The 25,186-nt window shown below is 33.2% G+C and overlaps 1 protein-coding gene across 3 annotated transcripts in view; it reads right to left on the minus strand.

Moving 5' to 3' along the window:
* LOC108290525 (diacylglycerol kinase beta) overlaps nt 1-25,186 on the minus strand; it is a 535,319-nt gene that overhangs the window by 455,165 nt on the left and 54,968 nt on the right. The window contains exon 9 of one of the 3 annotated variants that reach the window (XM_017510376.2): nt 5,061-5,096. The exons of 1 other annotated variant lie outside the window; for it this stretch is intronic. In XM_017510376.2, coding sequence (XP_017365865.1) covers nt 5,061-5,096 — 36 coding nt within the window. The remainder of the gene's footprint in view (nt 1-5,060; nt 5,097-25,186) is intronic. One more of the 3 variants, XM_037732006.1, reaches the window with a different exon arrangement.

The following is a 25,186-nucleotide window of genomic DNA, read 5'->3' on the forward strand; positions in this document are numbered from 1 at the left end:
ATTGCTTGAACCCAGGAGGCAGAGGTTGTAGTGAGCCAAGATTGTGCCACTGCACTCTNAAAAAAAAAAAAAGAAAAAAATATATATATATAATACTCATTTGTTTTACTTTATTTTCAACTTACATAGAAGTCATTCTGAGTTATTCATTATATTTTATTTAAGCAGCACAAGTTAATAGGAGGGTAGTTGAATACATTCTTCTATATCCAATGAGAAAATTGTCTTTCCTTTTAATATGAGGGACACGAAGGGAAGGCAACTGCATCCTTGAAAAATTTGCTGTCCTCCCAGTTTCACTAGCTGTTTTGGGAGGTAAATTGACCCTGACTGGCAGAGCTCTATTATGATATTTATGAGAGTTAGTTACCAATGTTGAAATTATTGAAAGTTTCAGAAAGAGCTCACCAATCTTAGTTTGCACAATCATTAAGAATAAAATTACTCTCTGATAATAGGGGACAGTGTTTGCCATTTAACCTTCAGTTTCTTTCTTTAAGTTTTGGGCTCTAAATCACAAAATAAATTACATTGTTATAATTAAGGCAAATTTCCTTCTGCCAGATAAATTATCTTAGATATACAAAGAGTTGGAAAATTGTTGCTTTAATCAATAGAAATTATTCAAACACTGAAAAGAGCTACTCTAACTTAAAAAAAAGTCACGAAAGAATATAGAACTTATAACTACAAAATAGAATATACAGTTATTGATATTTGAGCATTTTCAAATATCAGGCATTTGTGTTTGCTATGTAGACATTTTAAATGTAGAATTCAGTGTTTTGTGATCCAGAGACTCCACAAGTAGCACAACAGATCTTAACTGGGGAATATATTGTATTAGAATTCCAAAAGAATAATCATCATAATAAACAGAGAAGAAAAGCCAAAAAGACCATTCACAGTAAACAGAAAGATGAAATAAATAAAATAAAAAGACCTCACTTTAAATACGTGCTCTAAAAAAAAAATCTTTGTCTACGTCATGCTGATTCTCAGAGGTAGAGTATTTGTACATTGGTAAAAACTGCTTTCACAAAAGGGTTGTTTACCACAATACTTAACCCTGCTGTTATTGATCACTGGCAAACTGCAAGCAGCAAGTGATGATTACCTCAAGAACAGGGTTTTCTTCTTTTTGTCCAATCTCAGCATGAGAAACTGGCAGCAGCAAACCACCTCCACTGGTACAAAGCTACAAAGGCAAGTGCTTTGCTGCCAACAGCTTTGCTTGAATCCTAGAGCTTACTTCCCCACTACTACTGCACAACTTGCCTGAATGGAGACTTACTCCTTTCTGCCACTGGAGCTAGGCCACATGAATTTTCCAGAGACTGTAGAGTTTTAACCCAAGGTATCATATGGAGATTCACAGCATTCAAGATCTCTCTGATGCAGAAATGTTACCACAGCCCCAAGTGGGGCTTACAAAAATGCAGTCTGAGACATCAACTTAATAACAAACTGCAAAGCTGCACCTTTAATCAGTATGGACTTAATGTGGAATTTGAACATTTTACTGGCTGAAGGAAACAAATTCATTTCAAAAATGGGAAAGGCTCTGAATCTACTACTAATCTGTGGAATTTGCAGTGTAACTATTTGCTGGCTAGAAAAACAGTCTTGATTTTTTTTTTAAAGTTTTAAACACATATAATAAATGATATAAGGTCTAAAGATTTTTATTTCTTTTAAACTTAAGTGAGTAATTTTTAAAAAACAAAAACAACTTTGGGTAAAGGCAAAAGTATGAGCTTAGAAGCCAAATCACATCTTTGTCTTTTATTTCTGGTTAAGCTTGGGCAAATTATTTACCATTGTTATGTTCCCACTAATTTTAACTATAAATTGGAAAATTCATGTTAAAAAAAGGAAAAAAAATTAGATAAAAGTACTAACATAAAACAGGCACTCAGTAAACAGTAATGATTTTAAAGTATAGATAAATAATTTTGACATATTCTATTATTAAGTTAGTCACAGGTATGCTGCCTGGTCACAATAGTAAAAAGCACATGTTGTAAAGAAGTGCTTTATTTAACATCCTATACTTTATTTGCCCACTAAATCACCATAGCTGAGAATAATTGCTGTGGTAATCTGGGTGGTGTCTTTGGGGGAAACAGGAGGCAACAAAGCAGACAAAATGACAACTGGTCTTAAAGTACCTGGGGTGTTAGTCGCTTCCTAAACTTGAAGGTGCACTTTGTGACTTGATCCACAAGTCCCGGTTTTCATACATGAGACATGAAGTTCGTATTTGCTCCTAGGATAATTTTATCCTGGGTATAAACCACTTACAAGACTTCTGTTAAGAAAATCCTTATTGGAAGGAATGAAATTTAGGAAAGAGAGGGTCTATGACAAAATAATTCAATTTTGACTGTGTGCTAGCATATGGCAGCACCATTATAAAATAATGTGTGTAAGTTTGTGTGTGTGTGTGTGTATATATTATATATACAGTATACATACACATATACATATGCATATAATTTATATATAAAAGCAGACTGTGGGCCTGGTATGGTGGCTCATGCTTGTAATATCAGCACTTTGGGAAGCCGAGGTGGGAGGATCATGAGGTCAGGAGTTTGAGACCAGCCTGGCCAACATGGTGAAAACCCACCTCTGCTAAAAATACAACAAATTAGGTATGCATGGTGGTGTGCACCTGTAATCCCAGCTACTTGGGAGGCTGAGGCAGGAGAATTGCTTGGGCCTGGGAGGCGGAGGGTGCAGTGAGCCGAGATTGTGCCACTGTACTACAGCCTGGGTGACAGGGCAAGACTCTGTCTCAAGAAAAAAAACAGACTTTGTAACCAATCTCAAACTTCCTCACTCTCCATTCCCTTTGTAAACCATACTGACTGTCCTCACAGTAAAGTGAAGGTATGCACCAGGAGGAACCTCTCCTGTATGCTCACACTCATTGCCTTCTTCTACCAGCTAAGTTAAATGTTCAACGTAGTGACTTCTTAGTCCCCAATCTTTTTATGCCAGTTTCAAGTAAAACTTACCTTGTAATTGTTAACTGTGTAATGTAATTATTACTCGAATCATTGAATTTTGAATACAAAATGAAAGAGTCGTCTCTATAAAAAATAACTTGCAAGCTTTACAAAGACAAAATAACACAAGCTCTGTGTGTGTGTGTGTGTGTGTGTGTGTATGAGGAGTGGTCAAATTAAGTTTAGAGAAAACAACTGTGAAAGCTTTGGGTATTAATAATAAAAAAAGCGAGTATTTTTACACTCAAATTGGTTCACAGATGTTCTTGACATTTTGTTAGACTTTAAAAGAATTGAAGCTATTATAGGTGATATGCTTGTGATATATGCAAGGAAGACAAGACACCATTTCCAATTAGAAGATCTGTCCTCATAGAAAAGCCCCTAATCCTCAAAAATACAGCCAATGAATATAAATTTACATATTTTAAGTTAAACATTTAATGTATGTATATATCTTTCTATATGTTCTCCCACATACACTTTAACCACATTTTCCGTTAACCAAGGAGCAACTGTTCCTGATGGCGGAACATAAGGTTTCTTGTCTCTCTGTGTGTATATATGTGCATTCACACACTCAGCCATGCATATATCCATGCATGGGCTTAAGGAAATTTTTGGAACAACAAAGTTGAAAAATCTTCTATAATGACTTTGAGGGATACTGTAAAGTTTAAGTTAATGTAAACCAATATATTGTGCCAGAAAAAAATAAATATAGGAAGACTTTTAAACACTTCATATCAAAATGACATTTTTCCTAAAAACTGAAAAAATACATTAAAAAATTTAGATCTATTTACTAAAAGCATATGATATTAATTATATAATTGAATACAGGGGGACATTTTGGAGATTAACAGATCTAAAAAGAAAACTTTACATCTCAAATCAAGGGTCCTATATTCATTGATTGGGTTGATGATAAGGACAGAAACAAACTTAAGAACCTGAAGATGTAAAATTAATGGTGTCAAACTGAAATAATCCAATGCAATAGTAAGCTGTCCTAATACTTTTGTCACTTGAATATATAATTTAGCATCTATATTTTATAATTATCCTAACGGCATCAACTCACTTAAAGAATATAAAATCAGCTTAATATTTTCTAGATTAGAAACCTTATATTTAAGTGTATCTCCAAGTATTTTTAAGCATGTCTTTGGCTAAAAATGAGAACTTTTTAAAAAAAATTTAACAAAGGGGTCTACACTGATTAAAAAGCCATTTTTGGTGGGGAGAAAATAGCAGTTATTACACTTTCATGCAATCATGTTAACCTCTAAATAAATTCATAATCTTATGTAGCATTCATATGTTATAAGTAATACTTTCTAAAACAAGCAGATTTAAATTACAATTTTAAGGAAACCAATGCGATTTGGGCATTTCCTATAGAGATAATAACAATTGAATAGTATATTGTCACAGAACGATGTGGAGGCTTTGCTTCATCAACGCAAGGGTAAAGCAAAGATGTTACTGAAAATAATTGTTGTGGCAATGCTTCATTTTATTTTCAAAATAAAAGCCATTTATTCTGTGACTATATTTTATTCTGATGTCTTTCTATACAATGGCATGGGACAGGTGATTAATGTAGTTGTATTCTTTTAAAAGTGATGGGCACTTCAAAGTAAGCAAGAGTCTCTCAAGGTACTGCCATTGAAACTTACATTTCAAAGACTCAAAGAATAATTGTTTTGGATTTCCTGCAATGTATCTATATTTTAATTTGAAAAAAATGGACATAACCCTATTTTCCTATGCTAGTAAAAACTTTTTGCAAAGTAACCTTTATTTTTCTCTGTGAACTTTAGGTCACATAACTACTTGTTTTCCTACAGATTGAAAATTCTTCAAGTATATTCCATCACTGAAAACATGAAAATCCTCACTTCTAATTAGTGGAATATGAAAAAAATAAAATACAAAATGCTGGTATTCAAATGTCACGGAGCCAGCATTGTTCTTTATAGCAATGCAAGATGTATAATGACCTATAATTGTAAGTGTGAAAACCTGTTTTTGCTTACGCACCTCAGGAACTGAAACTCCTGAAGTGGGCAGAGTCTGCTGAAAAAGAGAAGTTCATATTAAAGCTGAAAGAGTCAAACTCAAAACAAAGTATCAATGAAGTTTCGCATATCATTATACGGCTGTGAAATAAATTAGTAAATTAAAAATACATTTCCTTGGTATAGTTTTACTGCTTCCTTGAATTAAAAAAATAAATATCTTTTCATTGAATAAGAAAATCTCGAACACAGAGTGGGTTAGGTTGTGAAATTATTTATCCAAAACACAACTTCATCTACCCAAGGCATGCTGATCAACCTCTTTGGCCAGCTGTATCTCCAAGTTCCATTCTCTTTTATTAACAATTTCCATTAATTTTTTAACTTGCCCTTTGCCCATCCCACTTTTCATTTTGAAGTCCAACTCTCATTCCTTCCTAAAAATACTGTGTCTTTTGAACGTAGACATAGCTTATGTTGTTCATTTTATTTCGTGATACTCTGGAAATAAGAAAACATATTGCATTAATATTAGTAAAAGAATAAAAAGTATAATTAAATAAGTAGCAAGATTTTACTTGAGAGTAATTTTTAAAGATAGGGCTAAATACATTGACTTTAGTCTTCATAATTCTATTTTCCATTATCTACCACCACCTCCCACTTTGTAGTTCACATTGGAAAGGTTTTGTTTTGTTTAGTTTTGTGGTAAGAAACAGATAAAAAGTCACTGAACTCCAAAAGCCTGCATTCTATGGAAGTAAGAACATAAAATACATATTTGGATAAACAGTTGACAAACCACACACACAATACTAAAGTTTTCCTATGCTAGAATGGGAGAAGAATTGTTGGAAGGGAAGCCAGGAGTTCTTAGATATTTGTGTGTCCCTGCAAAGAAAGAGGTAGTCAGTATATTCCCTTTTCCTCCCCAGATATAAGTTATATGAGGGACGGTCTGGCCAATGCTAGATCACCGAGACAGGTATGAAAAATCTGCGAGTCCAGATATTATTATACTTTCTTACCCAGTAGAACTTTAGAAAGGCAGCAAGAATGACAACAACAACAAAATAGCTGTATCTGAGACAGGTAAAACCTGACACCCTCACAGCTGTGCAGAATAGAGATAGACTAAAAGAATTCAGTGCACTCAAAAGTGATACAGAAGGACAAGAAGAGGTCCAGCACAGCCTCACAGAAAATTAAGGTGTTCAGGAATACAGCTCTATCTGGAAGATGCTGCCATAATGTAAGCAGAAAGTACTGTAGGTGCAGATTTCCGGTCAAGAGAAGTCATGAGGTAGAAGAGTATGAGCTCTGGTCAGCTATTCCACTCCACAGGAGAATCTAATGGAAGTAACAGATGTTGTTTTGAAGATAAATTGACCATAGGTTTGGTAGAGCCTTTACTGAAAGTTTTCTGATTTCAGGAACATGCTTGGCTTCTGAGTCCAAATCAGTCTACAGAACACGAGGGACAATGAATGTTTGTGCTAGTTTCTCTCTTGGTTAATTCGAAGATATTGCTAAACTTATTATCTTTCTTTCTCTCTTAGTTTCAGATTGAAACTTAAGGTCTGAATAAACACTGCAAGACATGAATATAATTCTTCCATCTCTGTCATAATATATACAAGTTTGCTCTTCCTCAAATTCAGATCAAGAATGTCATCCTATGGATCCTTATCCTATTCTATGCCATGGACCCAGGAAACTCTCAGAGACTCTCAAGCAACCAAAATAAGAGACTTCAAGCAGCCTCCAGAGCATGAGTCAGAGATGCCTTTTACCTTAGAAGAATGTATGCTTACAATGCATACCTTTGCAGAGAGCAGGCATTGGACAGACAAGTGAAAAGATTATGGCTGTCTAAATGGTTCAGAATAACAATCAAATGCAACGCAAGAGCTTCAGATAGCTCCTGGTCCACTTCCACTTTTACCACCCCAAAAAAGTAAATAAATAAAGGCAACAGAAAGCATCTTTGGGATAAGAGTAGACATTTGAATATGGACAAGATAATGACTGATATTATGGAATCACTGTCAATTTTCTTAGTTGAGAGTATAATAATGTCACTAAGTAGAAAATTGTCCTTAGAAAAGTATATATAAAGAAATTACGGCAACATAATAGCAATTATCAAATATATGTGGGAAATACAATGGATTTGTTATATTATTTGTGAACATTTTGTAATAAAGCTTGAGAGAAAAAAGTTTTTTCTACTCCTCCATTATATTCTTTAATGCCTAAAAGTGTGTAAAAATGTTTCTAAAATGAAATAAAAATATGTACATTATCTCAGTGGAAACTATGAAATTGCCAGAAGTTTGGGGGAGAAGTCATGGAGGTGGGTGGGAGAGAAATGAAGGAGTACTATTTTCATGGAGACAGAGCTCTCTTTTAAAATGGAAATAGAGGTAAGTTTCTAGGCTGCTGGGACAAAGGAACAGACAGAGACAGAGAGGAAACTATCAAAGATAAATGAAAAACAAGGGCTTTTTGAAAAAGCAATATTTCAGTTATTGATAGGCATTGCACTTTTCCGAATGTGTTTCTTTTGGATCTCAAATGCAGAAACCCACAGGGGCCAAGAAGATAATACACATGGGTAAAACAGATCTGATGTTGCAAAGGCAAAAACTATGCCATCCTGGATAATAAACAACCCGTTTGAAATTATCAAAAAAAGAAAAAGAAAAGACATTGTGGTATGAAATTGAAACCTAGCTATCATTTTGCTATTAATTGGTAATTTATGGATAACATGTGTGAAGTCTTCCTTTTTCTCGGAGCAGTAGGGATATGAGGTATCTACCAATAGAGAGCAAGTGAGGTTGGCACAGAGGTGGTGCAGTGAAAAAGGTAATGAAACAGAGGTTTGTGGCTGTTTCTCTAAAAAACAAACATACAAAAATGCAGTAGCAGATTAACCAATACTGATGATCCAGCTGGAGCTAGAAGTTTTAAATATGTAAGAGAGAAAGCCACCAGCCCTGAGAATTTTATTATGCAACACTCAGGCTTCTGAGAGAAACACTAAAAATTTACTCCAAGAACAAGAGTGACAAAACCAACATATATCTAAGCTCGTTTGCAACCAAAATGTATAGACAGAGTTATAATTTAAATTTACATGTTCATCAGATTATTTCTGTTACAATTAGCAAACCATGGTAATTAGATCTTAAAAAAAGTAGGAGCTTATTAGGAAATAAATTTAGCTATCATATTACTTCTTTTTACTCTCCTGTACTTAATTTTTAAATATCAAAGATGAGCAAAGAAAATGTTTTAGTTTTTTTGAAAATTATCATGAGTGCATGATTCTAAATGTAATATATTTTTAATCAGAATTAATACAGAAACTGTATATTTTTATTTAATCCAATGTGAGGTGTGACTACAGAGAAATGTGATTGATTTTATTTAATCAGTATCTTTTTAATATTAAATAGAATACACAGTACAGATAATTAGTTTAAAAGATGCATTTACCTTCAGGGCACTTATTAAGTTCAATTTAATATCAAAGAATTTTTTAAAATTCTATTATTCTTAAGTATTAAGATATCTCTCGTCTTCATATTTTCTAATGTGTAATCATTTTAAATTGACAATTTAATCCAAATTGTCATAGGACAAAGAAAAATCTTTGGTGGAGATTATTGGAGGTTTGACTTAGTTAAGATATAATGAGAGCACAGAACTTACATTAAAAGAGTCATTAGTTATTTCAAGACCAAAGGAAAATTTTTTAAATGATACCTTATACCTATATAAGAACATTTATATTAATACACATATATTTTATATTTTCTACATATATATATATATTTCATGTTTGTTATTTTGCCTCATTTAATACGCCCACTAAACCAAGATACTTTATCTTTCAGATTGGGAAGTTGAAATCAGAGAGCTTAGTTGCCTAACCCAGGAAAATAAAGTTAGTGATAGAATATTGCTTCCCTAACACAGGTTCTATTTGTTCAAATAACAGTAGTGGCAAGAAGAGATTTTTTTTAAATGACTATTTTTAGTTATGCCTCCATTTTCTAAGTGGTTTAGAAATAAAATTATCTTAAAATACTGAAGAGTGAAAAATATTTAGAAATCACTGTATTTACAAAGTGATACACACACGCATGCACACACACGCACACACACACACATACTTGTTTTGCCTGAAAAACTGGCTTGAATAATAATACGAATTAATTTAACACAATAACTTCCAGTGTAGTAGTTAGCTTAAGTGTTCCAAATAAAACTATTTTTTTTCCCCTTTCATATACAATTGAATATCTCTGGCATCAGAAAAGAAGCAAGAGGCAGAGAAAAGACTAGGGCAAGGTAAAGAAAAACCATCTTCATAAAATGACACTTTGTCTTAGCTGGACAGCTGAAGTTGTTCTCTCACACAAGATAAAATATATGGGGAGGATCTCTAAGATATATAAATTACATATATATTTGACTTCCATGAATTTTATTTTCATATTTCAGTTTCACATAATTTGTTTAAACTTTATAATTCTTGAGGTCCTTGTGTACACTCATGCACATGAATGCAATGCAAATTTTAAACAGAAAGTGAAGTAAAAATGTTTTAATATTACCTATAATATTTATCTTTATTAAAATCTTTAATAAAGATTATTTCAGTCATAATACAAGTAAGACAATCAAAAGAATCATAAATTATTTTTCTTTTCCACAAAAACTTTGACATGTCTAATTAAGATGTAATATAAAAACAAAACATTTTAAAAGCTACACATATTGTAATTTTATCCTGGGTCCTTGGACTAACTACTTCTCACCTGACTCAAATTTTAAAGCTTGCATTAACAGAAATTTAATGGTAATATATATTTTTAACTGTGGTTATTTCACAACCCTTCAGCTGTAATGGCTCACAAAATATTCTATTCTTACTTTAATAAATATGACTGTTTATGTCTATTTTATTGTCCAGAGGCTATTGACAAGAAGAGAGTGTGAGGTTCCTCCCACCCTCTCTCCCTAAATATGTGTCTAGATGTATGTCTGGAAAGGAAACGCCAACTGAAATTTCAGGAAAGGTGAAACAAGCGCAATGGGTACCTACTGCAATGGATATGTAAAAACCTAAAACATATCAAATGTTGTCGATTAAAATGTTAAATATTTATCTTTATAGAGATATCCAAATCCTCTCAAACATGGATTTCTAAACATAAAAGCAATCAGTAAGAACAACTAAGCCAAATTTTAACATTACTGGCTTGCCTACTTGATTAACTAGCAAAAGACACCATTTGAAATGAGTAACACCCTCTATTTAGCTAGGTTTCATAAAATCATTAGAAGTAGATATTATTAAAGAGGTGTTCTTTAAGTCGTGATCCACAGTAAGAATATTTGAATATTTACACACTTGTAAAATAATTTTACAATAACTATTCATTCTTTTGACCTCATTCTCTGGTACATTGTACTCTTTTTTTCTCCTCTCATCTATTTTTCTCTACTTTCTCTAAGTATTGTTTTTCTTTCCATTTATTTCCTGAAAGGCTGGGCTAGGTTCCTTAAACTTATTTCACGCATGATTAATTGTTGGGGACTGCAGCATGAACATTAAAAACAGCCTGAGAACATGGGATATTGAGAAAAGAAACTATCGCTCCTGCCACTTACAAATTGAGTGGCTCTAGGTAATTTTCTTAATCTCCCTAAACTTCACATTCCTCAAATGTTCACTGGGCATCATAATTACACCTACCTGTAGGATTAAAAAGAGAATGTCTGACATATTTAAGTTCTCAATAAACGGTTAACTGTTTTATTAACATCAGAACCAAAATGATTCCCTTAGTTTTCACTACCTGCTCAAGAACTCAGCAAGAAATCATGAGTTACACTTTCTTCAGCTTAACATATTTTTTGTTGTGAATAAGTAGATGGAAACCAACAGAATTTTTTAAAATAAAAACATCTATTTGGTGGCTATTAGAGATGCACAAGAAATGATGGAGAAGGGTAGAGAATAGATCAAAGAGAGAAAGCAGTGGAGAAAAAAAGAGACAGGAAGCCCTTAGAAGAAAAAACAAAATCCTCTCTCTGTTGTTTTCCTCAATTTTAGATACTGTTCTTTCCAAAGACTGAGCAAAGAAAACATTGAAAACGAGGAGAATGATGGGAGCTGATATTTAGAAAAACCATCTTCAAAACACATTTCAAAATGAAACATGCACAGCCTATTGACTATTCTTTCAGATTAGTCTTCAGAACTCTTAATTTACATATAATTCATTAATGGATACCTACTTATGAGTGTGTCTTTGTATACGTGATTATGTTTGTGTATGTTTGGGACAGGGGTCTGAGGAAGGTTGGTAGCTTGAAAAAAAATTGCTCCCTTCAATGAAGTCAATATAATAGACTGATAACATATAAATTTTATGTTCATAAAATTAATCTATAATATTTCCTATTATGCCTATTTTCTCTCCCTGTAAAAGCATGAGCCAGTTCTAGAAATTTATCATTGTATAGTTAGTGTACTGTGCTTTCCAGAATATAAAAATATCACTATAGATAATGAAAGAATATTGATAATAATATTTAGAATTAAAGCTTAGGTCTCCTTTTTATCATCCTTGAAAAAGATCTTGAATTAAAAAACAAAGAGGTTATAATGGGATTTGTTCTTGTCTTTTTCTCCTTTAAATATCCATTGATCTCATGACAAAGTATTTTCTAACCAGGTTAAAGTCAAATTCTGTACTCACATTAGGCTAAGATTCAATCGAGTTAAATTTTTGCACTGACTACCAGTCAACCTTATCATGAACTTTCATTATGTGCATGTAATTAATTGGGTCCAACGAACAATATCAGTTCTGAGTTATAGACTCTTTTCCCCCGACCATATAATTAGAATATAATTACCCACAGGATATCAGAATGATGCAGAACCTTTCCTCTAAATGCGCCCTCATTAGGAAACAAGTCTCAATATACATTTATTCAATCAGTGTGAATTAATTAAAATGTTACTGAAATAAAAAAGGGTAGCAATAAAGAGTATCTGACATCTATTAAGAGACTATCACTTGAGATCTGCCTGCATAGTTTATATTCAAATCCATTTAGCTGAAGTAGAAACTTTGCTATGTAACGTGATATACATCCAGTGTACTAGGAAATCTCAGTACATACATTTGTGTGTCATCATTTTTGAAAAGAGTGCAAAACATAACTACAAAATCTTTAACAATTAGATAGGAATCTAATAGTCCCATTATTCCATAAAGATGTTTATCATCAGATAGAATCTATCTGGTGAGCAAAAATCATTTAACTCTAACTATTTAATCAATTATTTGTTTAACCCACTACCTTAAATTACAAATCTGAAAATATCTGTCCCAACATGGCTCAGGAAAAACAATCAGAAAAGCCCAGACTTGTGAAAACAGTAATTATTTTTTTGTCTTTTAATAAAATAACCTGAATTACTTAAGCTAGTTCAAGTAATTACATGAGCATATTTTCTTTTAAGCAGTACATTCATATACAGCTAAGAATAGCTTCTTAAATGAATGAATAATATATCATACCACACATTCCAATTACAAAAAATACATTAAAAAATAGTAAATACACAAAGAAGCTGAGGGACACATGATACATAGCTCCCAAGAAGCTGCTGATTCAAGCAGTAACATTCTACCTAAGAGCTATTCATCTTTATTTCTCCAGGCATATAGTTATATTAAATAAACCTTTGTTCAATAAATAAATAATGCTTGTACAAAGAAATACTCAGCATTAGTCAAAAATAACGCCATGAACTGTTAACATAAAAATTTCAGAGCTGCATGTAATAAAGCAAGATACATACACATTTTCAAGCTTTCAATGTTACTATAGATTCCTCAGAAATTTTTAGCTTTAGATATAGGTTTTATAAAACATAGTTCTGATAATAAAAATTTAGTATTCAATTTTGCAAGTAGACATGGACCACTTTGTAATGGAAATTCTGCATGAGTATTAAGATACTAGGCTATATACAAATGTATATGTCTTATATGTTCTTTAGGAGCAAACTCCAACCAGTTTTAAGTTATTATTTAAATTATTAAATTATTATAATCTTATAGAGTTAAAAACAGGAATTTTTAACTCTATAAGATTATATGTTTATATACATATATATATATATACACACATACACACATATGTGTGTGTACATGTATATACTTGTGATTATAACATTTAAAAAATGTATTTTATTTACATAATTTATATAAATATATGTGAATATATACTTACATGCAGATATATATGTACATATGAATGCATGCTGTAATCACATTTCGTATAATATTCTATTTAGACACTAAGCTGGTCTTGGTGGAGACCAAAAGTGAAAGAAGTAATGGTTCCACCCTGCTAAGGAAATGAAGATTGTCTTACAAAGGTTTGCTTTATTGTTAACTTAAAATATTTTTAGAATTTCAGTAATAAAGACATGGAGCTGGCCAGTCACAGTAATCCCAGCACTTTGGGAGGCCGAGGCGGACGGATCACGAGGTCAAGAGATCGAGACCATCTTGGCCAACATGGTGAAATCCTGTCTCTACTAAAAAATACAAAAATTAGCTGGGCGTGGTGGCGTGTACCTGTAGTCCCAGCTACAAGGGAGGCTGAGGCACTGAACAGAGAAGGCGGAGATTGTAGTGAGCCCAGATTGCACCACTGTATTCCAGCCTGGCGACAGAGCAAGACTCTGTCTCAAAAAAAAAAAAAAAAAAAAAAGACATGGAGCTATAGTTCCTTGCTGAAAATATTCTATTTGAATAATATTTACTAAAATGCTAGATTAGCTAAGAGTAATTTCTACCAAAAAGCCACAACTTGTAAACAAGAGAATGTGAATATTTTCGATGTTTCATTTTGTAGGAAACATCAATTTTCATTTTCTGAACACAAAGAAGACTGAATATTTATGTTACATGGAAACTGTATTGCTTAAATTTTATTTAAACATATGATTTTAAAATACAATTTAATATCCACAGAAAAACATCTCAATTCTCCTCAGAATTCTGAAAATGTTCCCTTTATACTCTCTACCTGTTATAACTCCACATTTTACATCTAAGGCATTTTACAGTACCATCTATTGGATATTTTATACAACTACAACATAACAGTCACAAGCTAGTCAAAATTTAGTAATAACTAAAAAAATGCTTCAAGAGCCGTTCCAGAAACTAAATGATAATTTGGTATCCGCTAATATTTCCTCATCATCACACACTTTAAACTCAATTTTATTACCTTGTAATAACATAACTATGAGTTATCAATTTTTTAAAAACTAAGCCTCCTTGTCATATATTTGTTTTAATTTTTACTTGATATATATGTCGCTGTCTGATTTTTTTTTCTTGACTTGGGGAAAAGAGTGATAAGTGATGGGAATTTTCAAAAGTTGACTGAATGTTATTCATTCACTCGGCAAATATTTGTTGAGAATCTAGTCTACGTCCAGATCAAATTACATACTAGAGATAAAGAGATAAATCCTTTCCCTGGGAGCGATAAGAATGATGGGGGTGCTAGTCAATGAGCATAAGGAACAGCTTCCCAAGAAATGATTTAAGTTCAATTCCTGCTATGTTGGCTTTGAGGCTTCTGTGGGCTACCTGAGAGGAGATGTAAACATGAAGTGAGCATTTTGATCTAGATACATGTGGGGATAATGGGCTCACACAGACATATTCAAACGTGGTAGCTGTAGCCCTGGAACTGGATGAGATAATTTAGAAAGTGTGAGTGTAATAAGATGAGAAGTGAACAAAAAATGAAAGTTTTACATATTAAAGAATGAAAGGAAGACTAGGAATTTAGCAATATTGACAAAGTGTGGCTTAAAAGGTGAAGGAAAACCCAGTGGCAATGCACTGGATGAGCGTCAGAGGCTATGAGACATAATCAACTCAAACAGTGCCAAACAGTGCAGAGCATTCAAAAAAGATTATACTTGGAAATAGTTTCCAGTAGATGCTGGTGGGAGCTCAAAGCAGATCCTCTGCTACCTTGCCAGAGCACCCATCACCAGCTGCTATGAGTGTTAATTTCTGAAAGCTCGCAGTCATCCCTAAGAATTATCCTTTACTCACAAATAGGCTGTGCCAGGAGGCCCTAGATAATGACTGACTTATGTAAGTGAGAAAAGGCCAACCTCCTTGCCTTAAATTAGAAACAATCCTGTGATAGGATTTTTGCTCCAAAGCTGTAAAGGTACAGGTCAAGGCTAAACTATCACCATGATTATTTTCTTGCTTAGAGCTTGCCTCTTCCTTTTTCTGTCTCTTTCCCTTCATTAAAGGTTGTATTTTTTTCTTTCTAAAGAGCTCTTCCTCCCTCATAAATCACACAAAGCTAAATCTTGGTGTAATGATCTACTCCCTGGAAACCCACCTAAAAGAGCGCAATTAGATTTAGTAAGGATAGCAAGAACAATTTCATATCCATGTTACAGTCAGAAGTTACACTAATGTGGGTTGAGAAGAAAGAGAGGAATGTGACACAGTGGGTGTACCTACACACCTGCATATATATACTTATGATTATGTGAGGAGCCAGACAAGAGTCAGAATGCAAATACAAGAACTGCACAGAAGAAGGACAAACAGCTCTTTCACTGGAACGAGTTCTACAACATACTAACAGCAAAAACAAAATTGAACTACTGGACTCAAATCAAGGTGCTGTTTAGTGCTAACTTACATAAGTGTGCTGGATTATACCTTTGTCTATGTTTTTCATATTGTAAATTAGGAAATCGATATTTTACTAAACATTAATGAAAAATATGATGAGAGGAGAAAAATGGGGAGCTCTGGGAGAATTAAGGCAAAGAATAAAAGAATGAAGGAAATCTGAAGAATATACACATTGGGAGACTCAAGGATGTTGAAGAAATGATAACCAAAGGAAGTAATCTGAAAATATTTGTGGTCAAGATAAAATGAGAATAACGTAACAAAGAATATATCACTAGGTAGAGAGCAGTAATCTTCCAGGGTTTGGCCTTCCTTGGGCAAATGAGGCTGAATAAGTCAAAATTCTTTAGAGTATTAGCAACAAAATTTCAACTGATAGATTTTTATAAACTAGACTGGACAGCAAGGAGTGATCATGGAAAGCTCAATTGAACTATCCTTATCCCACATAAAAAGGGAATATGGGTTGAACTAGGAAACAAAGATAGAAATGAGTCAGCGATTGTGGTATTATTTACAAAATTGATGTGTGGACCAACAGTTATATGTAAATTAATTCTTCATCAGTTTTCAAGTAAAAGTTGAGAATAAATAAGCTATATTTAATAGTAAAACAGAAGAACTCACGTACATAAACACTTTCTGATCACCACTGTTTCAGTAGCAATCATCAAAAACCACAATTACCTACGCAAGGTGGAATTTATCTTTAAATGACTCGTGATGGTTAAGAATGTCTGGTTTTGACTGCATTAAAAATTTTAAAATTAAAATATAAAAATAATATAAAGTATTTGCTTCTACCCTAATGCCCTTATATCTAGATATTTGCCTTGCCCCAACCCCAAATTCCTTTGAAAGGTGAAAGCAGAAATACCAACACAGAAGTTCACATATTTGGGAACTTTTATGCTATAGCGTATAGAAATTTACTTTCACAAGTGTTTAACGAAAACTGTAAGCTTTGCACATTCTTGCCAACACTGGGTATTATCATTTACAAAATATTTGCTAAAATGGATTAAAAATTACATCTCATTGTTTTAATTTATATTTTTTCATTGCTTTTTACAATATAAGAATTGGTTTTACAATATAGAGATTGCATTTTACAATACAGGGATTTGTTGTTGTTATTGTTGTTGTTATGATGCTTATCTTTGATTTATAACTTTTGGGACTTAGCACTGTCTTTAAATCAAATTTTCATTGTTCAAGGCAATCAATATTGTATCTTTCTCGCTTTGGAAAAAAAAAAAAGGAAAAGATCATGCCTAGGCAAAATTAAATCTTTATTTCATTTTTTTGGTAATAGATATAATATAGAATTTACCTTACTTTATTTTCATGTGGTTATACAATAATCCTGATACCACTGATGTTCCACCAGATTTCATATGTGGCTTTTATAATAGACTACATAATTAGAAATAGTTCAATACATCTTTAGACTTTCTATCACATCTTTAAAACTTCTAGAGCAATTACTATATTATTTTGATTGCTGCAAATTGAACAAACATATTTTCAGGATTTCTTAGAATAAGCATTTTATTATTCTTCCTTTTCAAAATTTTATAATGTTTATATACATTTATTCTTCCAGGCAAAATTTGAAATTATTTTGTCCAGCCAAAAAATTGCATGCAAATTGCACCAAGTATATAAATTAATTTGAAGCAAGGTAGGTTCTTCTTCATTCAGTGTAGTTTTCTTTACACTTAAGAGAATAATTTAGTTTTTTGTTTGTTTGTTTTACTTGCGGGTAGCATGATCTCTTTTCACTTTGTTGCCATTCTCTCTGGTAGTAAGAGGAGATTTTCTTAATCCTCTTCTCCAGATTACTTTTATTAGTTGTCCTCAGTGTTGATTTTGCCTTATTCTAACACAGATATAGTTAATTTCCCCTAAGACATTATATTTTTCCTATGGTCTTTCTTAATTCTTTTGTTTCTTTCAAATCAGCGCACTATAAAGTAAATGTTTTCTTTAGTATTCTTGACCATCTAAAACAATTGCTATTGGTATTTTCTTCCATTTGATGAAATAAAACTTAATATATGGCATTCATCTAACTTTCATCTGTCATGCTGCTTCTTTATTTTCAAGTTGCATAATGATCACTATTTTATTTGGCAATAGGTAGACTTTTTAATACCAAAATGCACTTGGGTCATAAATGATCAATCTGCATCGACAGTTGTTATAGAAAAGAAAAATCAAAGGAACCAAATACAACTACACTGATTATTGGAATATTGTTTAGATACTATTCACTACAGAAACAACTGCACATAGGAAAATTAATCTGTCTCAGTCACCACAAAATAATAAACAATATTTTCTCTAATTGAATGCAATAAAGCCTAGAATACTTATTTTTGCTAAGGCTACCAAGAAACTCTAGGAAATAATGAAAAATTACCCTTGTTAACTTTGAATGGTATTGTGAAATAAATTTAAGTTTTCACTTAATTTTGGCACAAATTTACTATGCTTTATTTTGCTGCATATGGTATATTATATAAGCTGTTTTGAATACTCTTAACAATAACTTGTAGAATCATTTAAATCATTCATGAATATATAATCTCCCATCCTAATTTTAGAATCAGGCATATATAATATTCTTTGTATTAAGTTTATTTTTTAAATTTAGCTTTTAATACATTTTAATCTTTCTTTGGATAATGCTCATATATTGCTGTATGTTTAAGATTTCCAGACACCGTCAAAATGGCTGACTAAAGAAACCTAGCACTAACCTCCTATGCAAAGAAAGGCCACAACAGCAAAGAAATAACCACAAATCAAATGGAGCATCTAAGGGAGAACACAAATTCAGCAAGAAAATGACAAAGCCCTTCTAAGACATGGAAAAGTCCTGATGGCACCATAAAAATAAAAGCAAGGCAGCTAGCTAGGATCAGCACAGAGGGAGGAGAAACTCTCCATTGCAAGGAGAAGGTAGGTGAGAGATCCCTAGTCATCTACATTCCTCACCATAGTGTTTAGAATCCTAGGGAAAGAAAAGCCCATCAGCACTCACTGACTCTGAGTCTAGTACAGAGAGTTTCCTGGAGTTCACATGACTGTGTTATTCCAGAGAGGAAATTCAAGCTGGGTGCCCCACACTCCTGAGATCAAAGCTGATGAATTATGACATTATTTTGAGAGAAGAATCATCACCAGAATACATTTTGACTTGGGGCCTAATAGCCCCTGTATCTCTGCATCCATAGCATCCCACTGACATTCTCCCACAACCACTGAGAGGGCTACATTCTCATGAAATCAACTGGAACCAGTAGTGTAACTGTGTCCCCAGCATCTAAGCCTCTGTACTCTAACGGCTCCCTACACTGCATAAAATAGGTGAGCTAAAACCATAGGAAGGCTACCTGCAGGGTATAGGGAACTGAAGTATGTGCTCACCGGAGCTTGAGAGCCACCTGTCTTATCTGCCACCACCAACAGTGACCTCTCCCCCTTTAGCAGTGGGGCCATGACACGTCCATATGCACTGTCAACTGGAAACCAACTCAACTATGGTCCACTGCCAATGACCCAGTGTGCGCCATCCAGGGGCCCAAGACCACCCTCCTCAGGAATTGTTACCACTACACCCCAAAAAACCTGACCTCTCCAATAGTGGGTCTGCTGTGTACCTTTGCACTCCATTGAGGAGCCACAGGAGTGGCCCACTCAGGGTCTACTGCCACCACCACCCACCCATGCCTGCAAATATCCCCCAAGGTCCTGAAGACTGGCCTACCTGGACTTTCCCAAAGAAAGTCATGACATAGCCTCCACAAACATCTTCAGCCTAAACTTCTGAGAAAATCACAGATGCCACTGATTTGATTACAGTCAAAAAATTCATATGGAGAATATATTACTGTACCCACCTATAACCAAAACCAAAGCACTATACCTAACTGACCCTATAGAAACATCTACAGAAAAAAGCCTTATCCTATGAAAGCTACTTCATAAAATTGAAAGAAGTGACAACTATATCAAAGATGTAGATATCAGTGTAGTGATGCAAGAAACATGAAAAAACAACAAAATGTAACACCTCTAAAGGAAAATTATTATTCTCCATAATAGACCATGAAGAAAAGAAAATCTATAAAATACTTGAAAAGGAATTGAAAACAATTATCTTTCAAAAATTCACAAAAGAACACAGATAGGCAATACCATGAAATTGAGAAAAGAGTTCGTGATCTCAATTAGAAATTCAACAAAGATATCAAACAAATTCTAGGACTGAAGAATTCAATGAAAATGATAAAAAATGCAGTTGAGAACTTCAACAACAGACTTGTCATACAGAAGAAATAATTTTTGAGCTTAAAGACAGGTCTTTTGAAGTATCCTAGTCATACCAAAAAAGAAAAAAATAATTCTTAAAACAGTGAAGGAAGTCTATGTGACATAAAGAACATTAAGCAAAAACACTTTTAAATTCTGGGAGTTCCAGAAAGAGAAGAGATGGGGAATGGCATGGAAACCTATTGGATAAAATAACAGTTGAAAATGTGCTATGTCTTGGGACATAAATAGATATCCAAATACAGGATGCTCAATTATTCTCAAATAGACTTAAATTTAAAAAGTCCTATTGATAGTGGCAGGAGGCAGACAGATACCAAGGAGACAGGGATGGGTCCACAGTGAAATCAGACCTTCAAGCCAAGGACAGTTTAAAGCCTAAAAACCAAGCTGCCAGTTCCAGTTAGAGTCCACAACTGGCGTGAAAACTTCTATCTCCATCTTACTCACTCTCTCTTGATTGGTTCCTTCTGAATGATGCCTTTTTAACCAATCAAATGATGCTTTTTTCAAGACCACTCATGAACCCATTAGCATGCATTCCCCCTATTCTAAGCCCATGAAAACCCCAGACTCAGTCTTACAAATGGCTACCGGCTTTTGGGTCCTCTCTTGTTACTGAGAGCTTTCCTTCTGTCACTCAATAAAATTCTACTCCACCTTACTCACTCTATGGTGTGTGCATACCTTATTCCTCTTGGTCACAGAGAAGAACCCAGGATTCCTTGCACTGCAGGAGTAAAAGAGCTGTAATGTTCCTGCTTGCAGAACTGGTGATAGTAAAGGAGGGTAACATTCCCTGCTGCTCACCAAATAACAGGAGAGGGAAAGTCACTGGGAGCCACCCTCACCTGCTTGCTGAACAATGGGAGCAAAGAAGACACTGGATGCCCTTTCTCCCATTCACTAAACTATGGAAGCAAAAAAGCCATAACACTATCTGAGGCACATTAAAGTCAAACAGCCAAAAGTCAATGATAACAAGAAAAAAGTATCAAGTAACATACAGGGAGTTCTTATTAGACTAACAACACATTTCTCAGAAGAAACCATATAGGTCAGAAGAGCATGAGATGATATATTCAAAATGCTAAAAGAAAAAAAAAAACTGTCAGCCAAGAATAGTATACCTAGCAAAGCTATCTTTAAGAAATAAAGAGTAAAGTTTTCTGAGACAAGCAAAAACTGGGGGAATTCATCACCACCAGACTGGATATAAAAGAAAAACATAAGGGAGTCCTACATTTGCAAGGAGAAAATAATATCTGTCATTATGAAAACAAATGAGAAAGATGAGAAATGAAATGTTATTACTACAGAAAACCAGCAAACTGCAAAAATAAATAACAGAGAAAAGAGAAACAAAAGAAATATAAAACAATCAGAAAACAAATACCAATGTGACAGTAATAAGCCTTCACTTATCAACAATTGTGAAGAGGTTTAATCCACCAATTAAAAGAGATTGGCTGAATGGATTTAAAAAATTAAGATCTAACTATATGCTGCCTACAAAAATCTCACCTCACTTGCAAAGACACACATAGACTGAAAGCAAAGGAATAGAAAAAGCTATTCCAATGCAAACTAAAACCAAAAATAGGCAGGATTGTCTATATTTATATCAGACAAAGCAGCCTTCAAGCCAAAAAACATAAAAAGAGACAAAGAAGGTCATTACATAAAAGTTAAGTAGTCAATTCAATAAGAGGATATAACAATTATAGAAAAATAAATAAACAGATAAATACACACTCAAAATTGGATACCATAATACAGTAATAGCTAAGAACTTAAGTTTCCCACATTGAGTATTAGACAGATAATCTAAACAGAAAATAAATTATAAAATATTGGACTTAAACTGCACTTTGGACCGAATGAACCTAACAGACATTTATAGATTTATCCCAGGTTTGCAAAGATGGTTAGTACATGCAAATCAATACATGTGATATATTATATCAATAGAATAAAGGAAAAAGTCTTATGATCATCACAATAGAAACCAAAAAAGCATTACATAAACCTTTATCATAAAATTTCTTCATCCCAAAATCTCTCAAAAATTAGACAAAGAATTAGATATACCTTTGCACAATAAAGGCCATACTGAACAGAGAAAAGCTGAAAACATTTTTACAAGAACTGGAAAAAGACAAGTATGCCCACCATTACCACTCTTATAACATCCCACTAATAATAGCTTAAATAAAATAATAAAATACTTAGGAATAAATTTAACCAAGGAAGTAAATAATCTTTACAATTAAAACTGCAAAACACTGATTTAAAAAACTAATGAGGACATATAAAAATCAAAAGACATCCCATGCTCATGGATTAGAAGAGTTAATATTGTGAAAATGAACATACAACCTAAAGCAATTTATAGATTCAATGTATCCCTATCAAAATTCCAATTACATATTTCCTCAAATAGGGGGAAAAAACCTAAAATTTGTACTGAACCACAAACAAATACAAGTAATCAAAGCAATACTGAGCAAAGGTAGGAATCATGCTAAGTGACTCCCAAGAGTACCACAAGCAATAGTAACCAAAACAGTATGGCATTGCCATAAAAACAGACACATGGACAAATAGAACAGAAAAGAGAACCCTGAAATAAATCTGTGTATTTACAGTCAACTCACGTTTGACATAGGCTCCAAGAACATACCCTGGAGAAAAGACACCCTCTTTAACAGATGGCATTAAGAAAACTGGATATCTTCGGAGCAGGAAGCTAAAGCTATTTCTGAATGAGACCCAAACACGAGAAATTACAGAAGACATTCCCATGAAAACTTTGAATATGAAGACTGTGTATGTTTCTGTATTACCAACAACAGCAGACTTCTAGCATGCACTTAGCAGTGTTCAGTCAGCCTCTCCCTGACTTACACCCATCCCCACACATATGTGTACATAGACACACACATGAACACACTGAAGATATTTCCTTCAGGTGCATGTAAAATATGCTGCTTGGATTGAAATTCAAATGGAATTGATCAGTCAAGTAACTTGAGACTCACAGTAATCTTCACACTTAACCTTAGACACCTATGCAGTCATGTTGGGAGCAGCACCACAGTTTATTGCTATACTCGAGTTCTTAAGTACAGAAGGTAGAAGCAATTTAAATGGTATAGCATATATATCATTTTCTGGCCTCTTAAAATTTATTTGAGACCTCTTGATGAAATGGACATACTATATATTTCTGCCACCTGGATTTTCCTGGGTAATTTGATGGAATATTTTAAGTTTCAATAAATCAGAACAATAAACTCAAATATAAATGTGAAAAAAAAAAGAAAACTGGATATCCATATGCAGAAGAATAAAGCTAGATCCCTGTCTTTCACCAGATCCAAAAATCAACACAAAATATATTAACAAATTAAATGTAAGACCCAAAACTTTAAAACTACTTGAAGAAAACATAGGGAGATTTCTTTGGGACATTGTTCTGAGCAGATTTTTATGGATAAGACCATAAAAGCACAGGTGCCAAAAAGAAAAATGTACAAATAAGACTTTTTGAAACTTTTAAAAAGCTTTTGCTCAGCGAAGAAAACAATCACCAGAGTCAAGAGACAATCTGTAGATTTGGAGAAAATATCCACAAACTATTTTTCTGACAAGGGCCTTTTACCTAGAATATACAAGGAACTCAAACAACTCAACAGCAATAACAATCATACTACTAATAATAATCCTATTAAGAGGTGAAAAAGGATCTGAAAGACATTTCTCAAAAGGAGACAAACAAATGACCAAAAGATACATGAAAAAAGTGTTCAACATCACTAATCATCAGGGAAATGCAAATCAAAACCATATAAGATATCATCTCACCCCAGTTAGGATGGCTATTGTCCAAAAGACAAAAAATAAGAATACTGGCCAGGGGTGCACAGAAAAGGGAATTCATACATTGTTGGAGGGAATATTGATTAGTACAACTAACAATGAAAAACAGTATGGAGTTCCTCAAAAAACTAAAAATGGAACTTTCACATAATCCATCAATCCTATCACCAGGGATTTAGACAAAGGAACAGAAACTTGTATCTCAAAGTGGTATCTTCACCTCCATGTTTATAATAATAGCACTATTAACAATAGCCAAGTTGTGATATCAACCTAAATGTCCACCAATAGATGAGTGGATAAAATAATTATGGTATATATACACAATGGAATACTATTCAACCATAAAAAGAAATGGGATGTTGTCATCTGTGGCAACATGAATGAACCAGAAGAACATTATGTTAAGTTAAATTAGTCAAGCACAAAAAGATCAATACCATGTTCTCACTTATATATGGGAGCTAAAAAATTGAGCTCATGGAAGAAAAGAGTCGGATTGTGGTTATGAGAGGCTAGGAAGTTAGGAATAAGAAGAAAAAAGAGAGAAGTTGGTGGTTAACTGGTACAGAATTACAGCTAGATATAATAAATAAATTATGTTCTATAGCACTATAGTGTAAATAGTGCTAACAAAAATTTATTGAATATTTCCAAAAAGCTAGAGAATTAGGAATATTTCCAATACAAAGAAATGATAAATGTTTAAGGTGATGGTTATACTAACTACTCTGATTTAATCACTGCCTATTTTATACATGCATCAAAATATCATTCCGTATCCCACAAATATGTAAAATTATTATAGCAACTAAAGATAAAATGAAGAAAACAAAAAATGTCAAAAAGCAACAAAAATAACGTAAAACTAATTTTAAAATGATTTTTAATAACTTTATTATTTTTTATTTGTGGGACTATAAATTTCACAGCAATTACAGTGTGCCTTCGAGATCTCACACAGACACCTATAATCTGAACTTAAAGTTTTAGAACATTTCTACCTATAATAGGATTTTGGACATTTAAATTATTTTCTTTCTAGGTTTGAGGTCAGCGAAGAAGGCTGACATTTTAAATTAATCATAGGCACGATGGCCTAATTAATCTTCTTGATTATAAACTCCTCTGT

Source organism: Cebus imitator, unplaced genomic scaffold (assembly GCF_001604975.1).
Source record: "Cebus imitator isolate Cc_AM_T3 unplaced genomic scaffold, Cebus_imitator-1.0 Scaffold437, whole genome shotgun sequence".
In the NCBI taxonomy this organism is placed as follows: Eukaryota; Metazoa; Chordata; class Mammalia; order Primates; family Cebidae; genus Cebus; species Cebus imitator.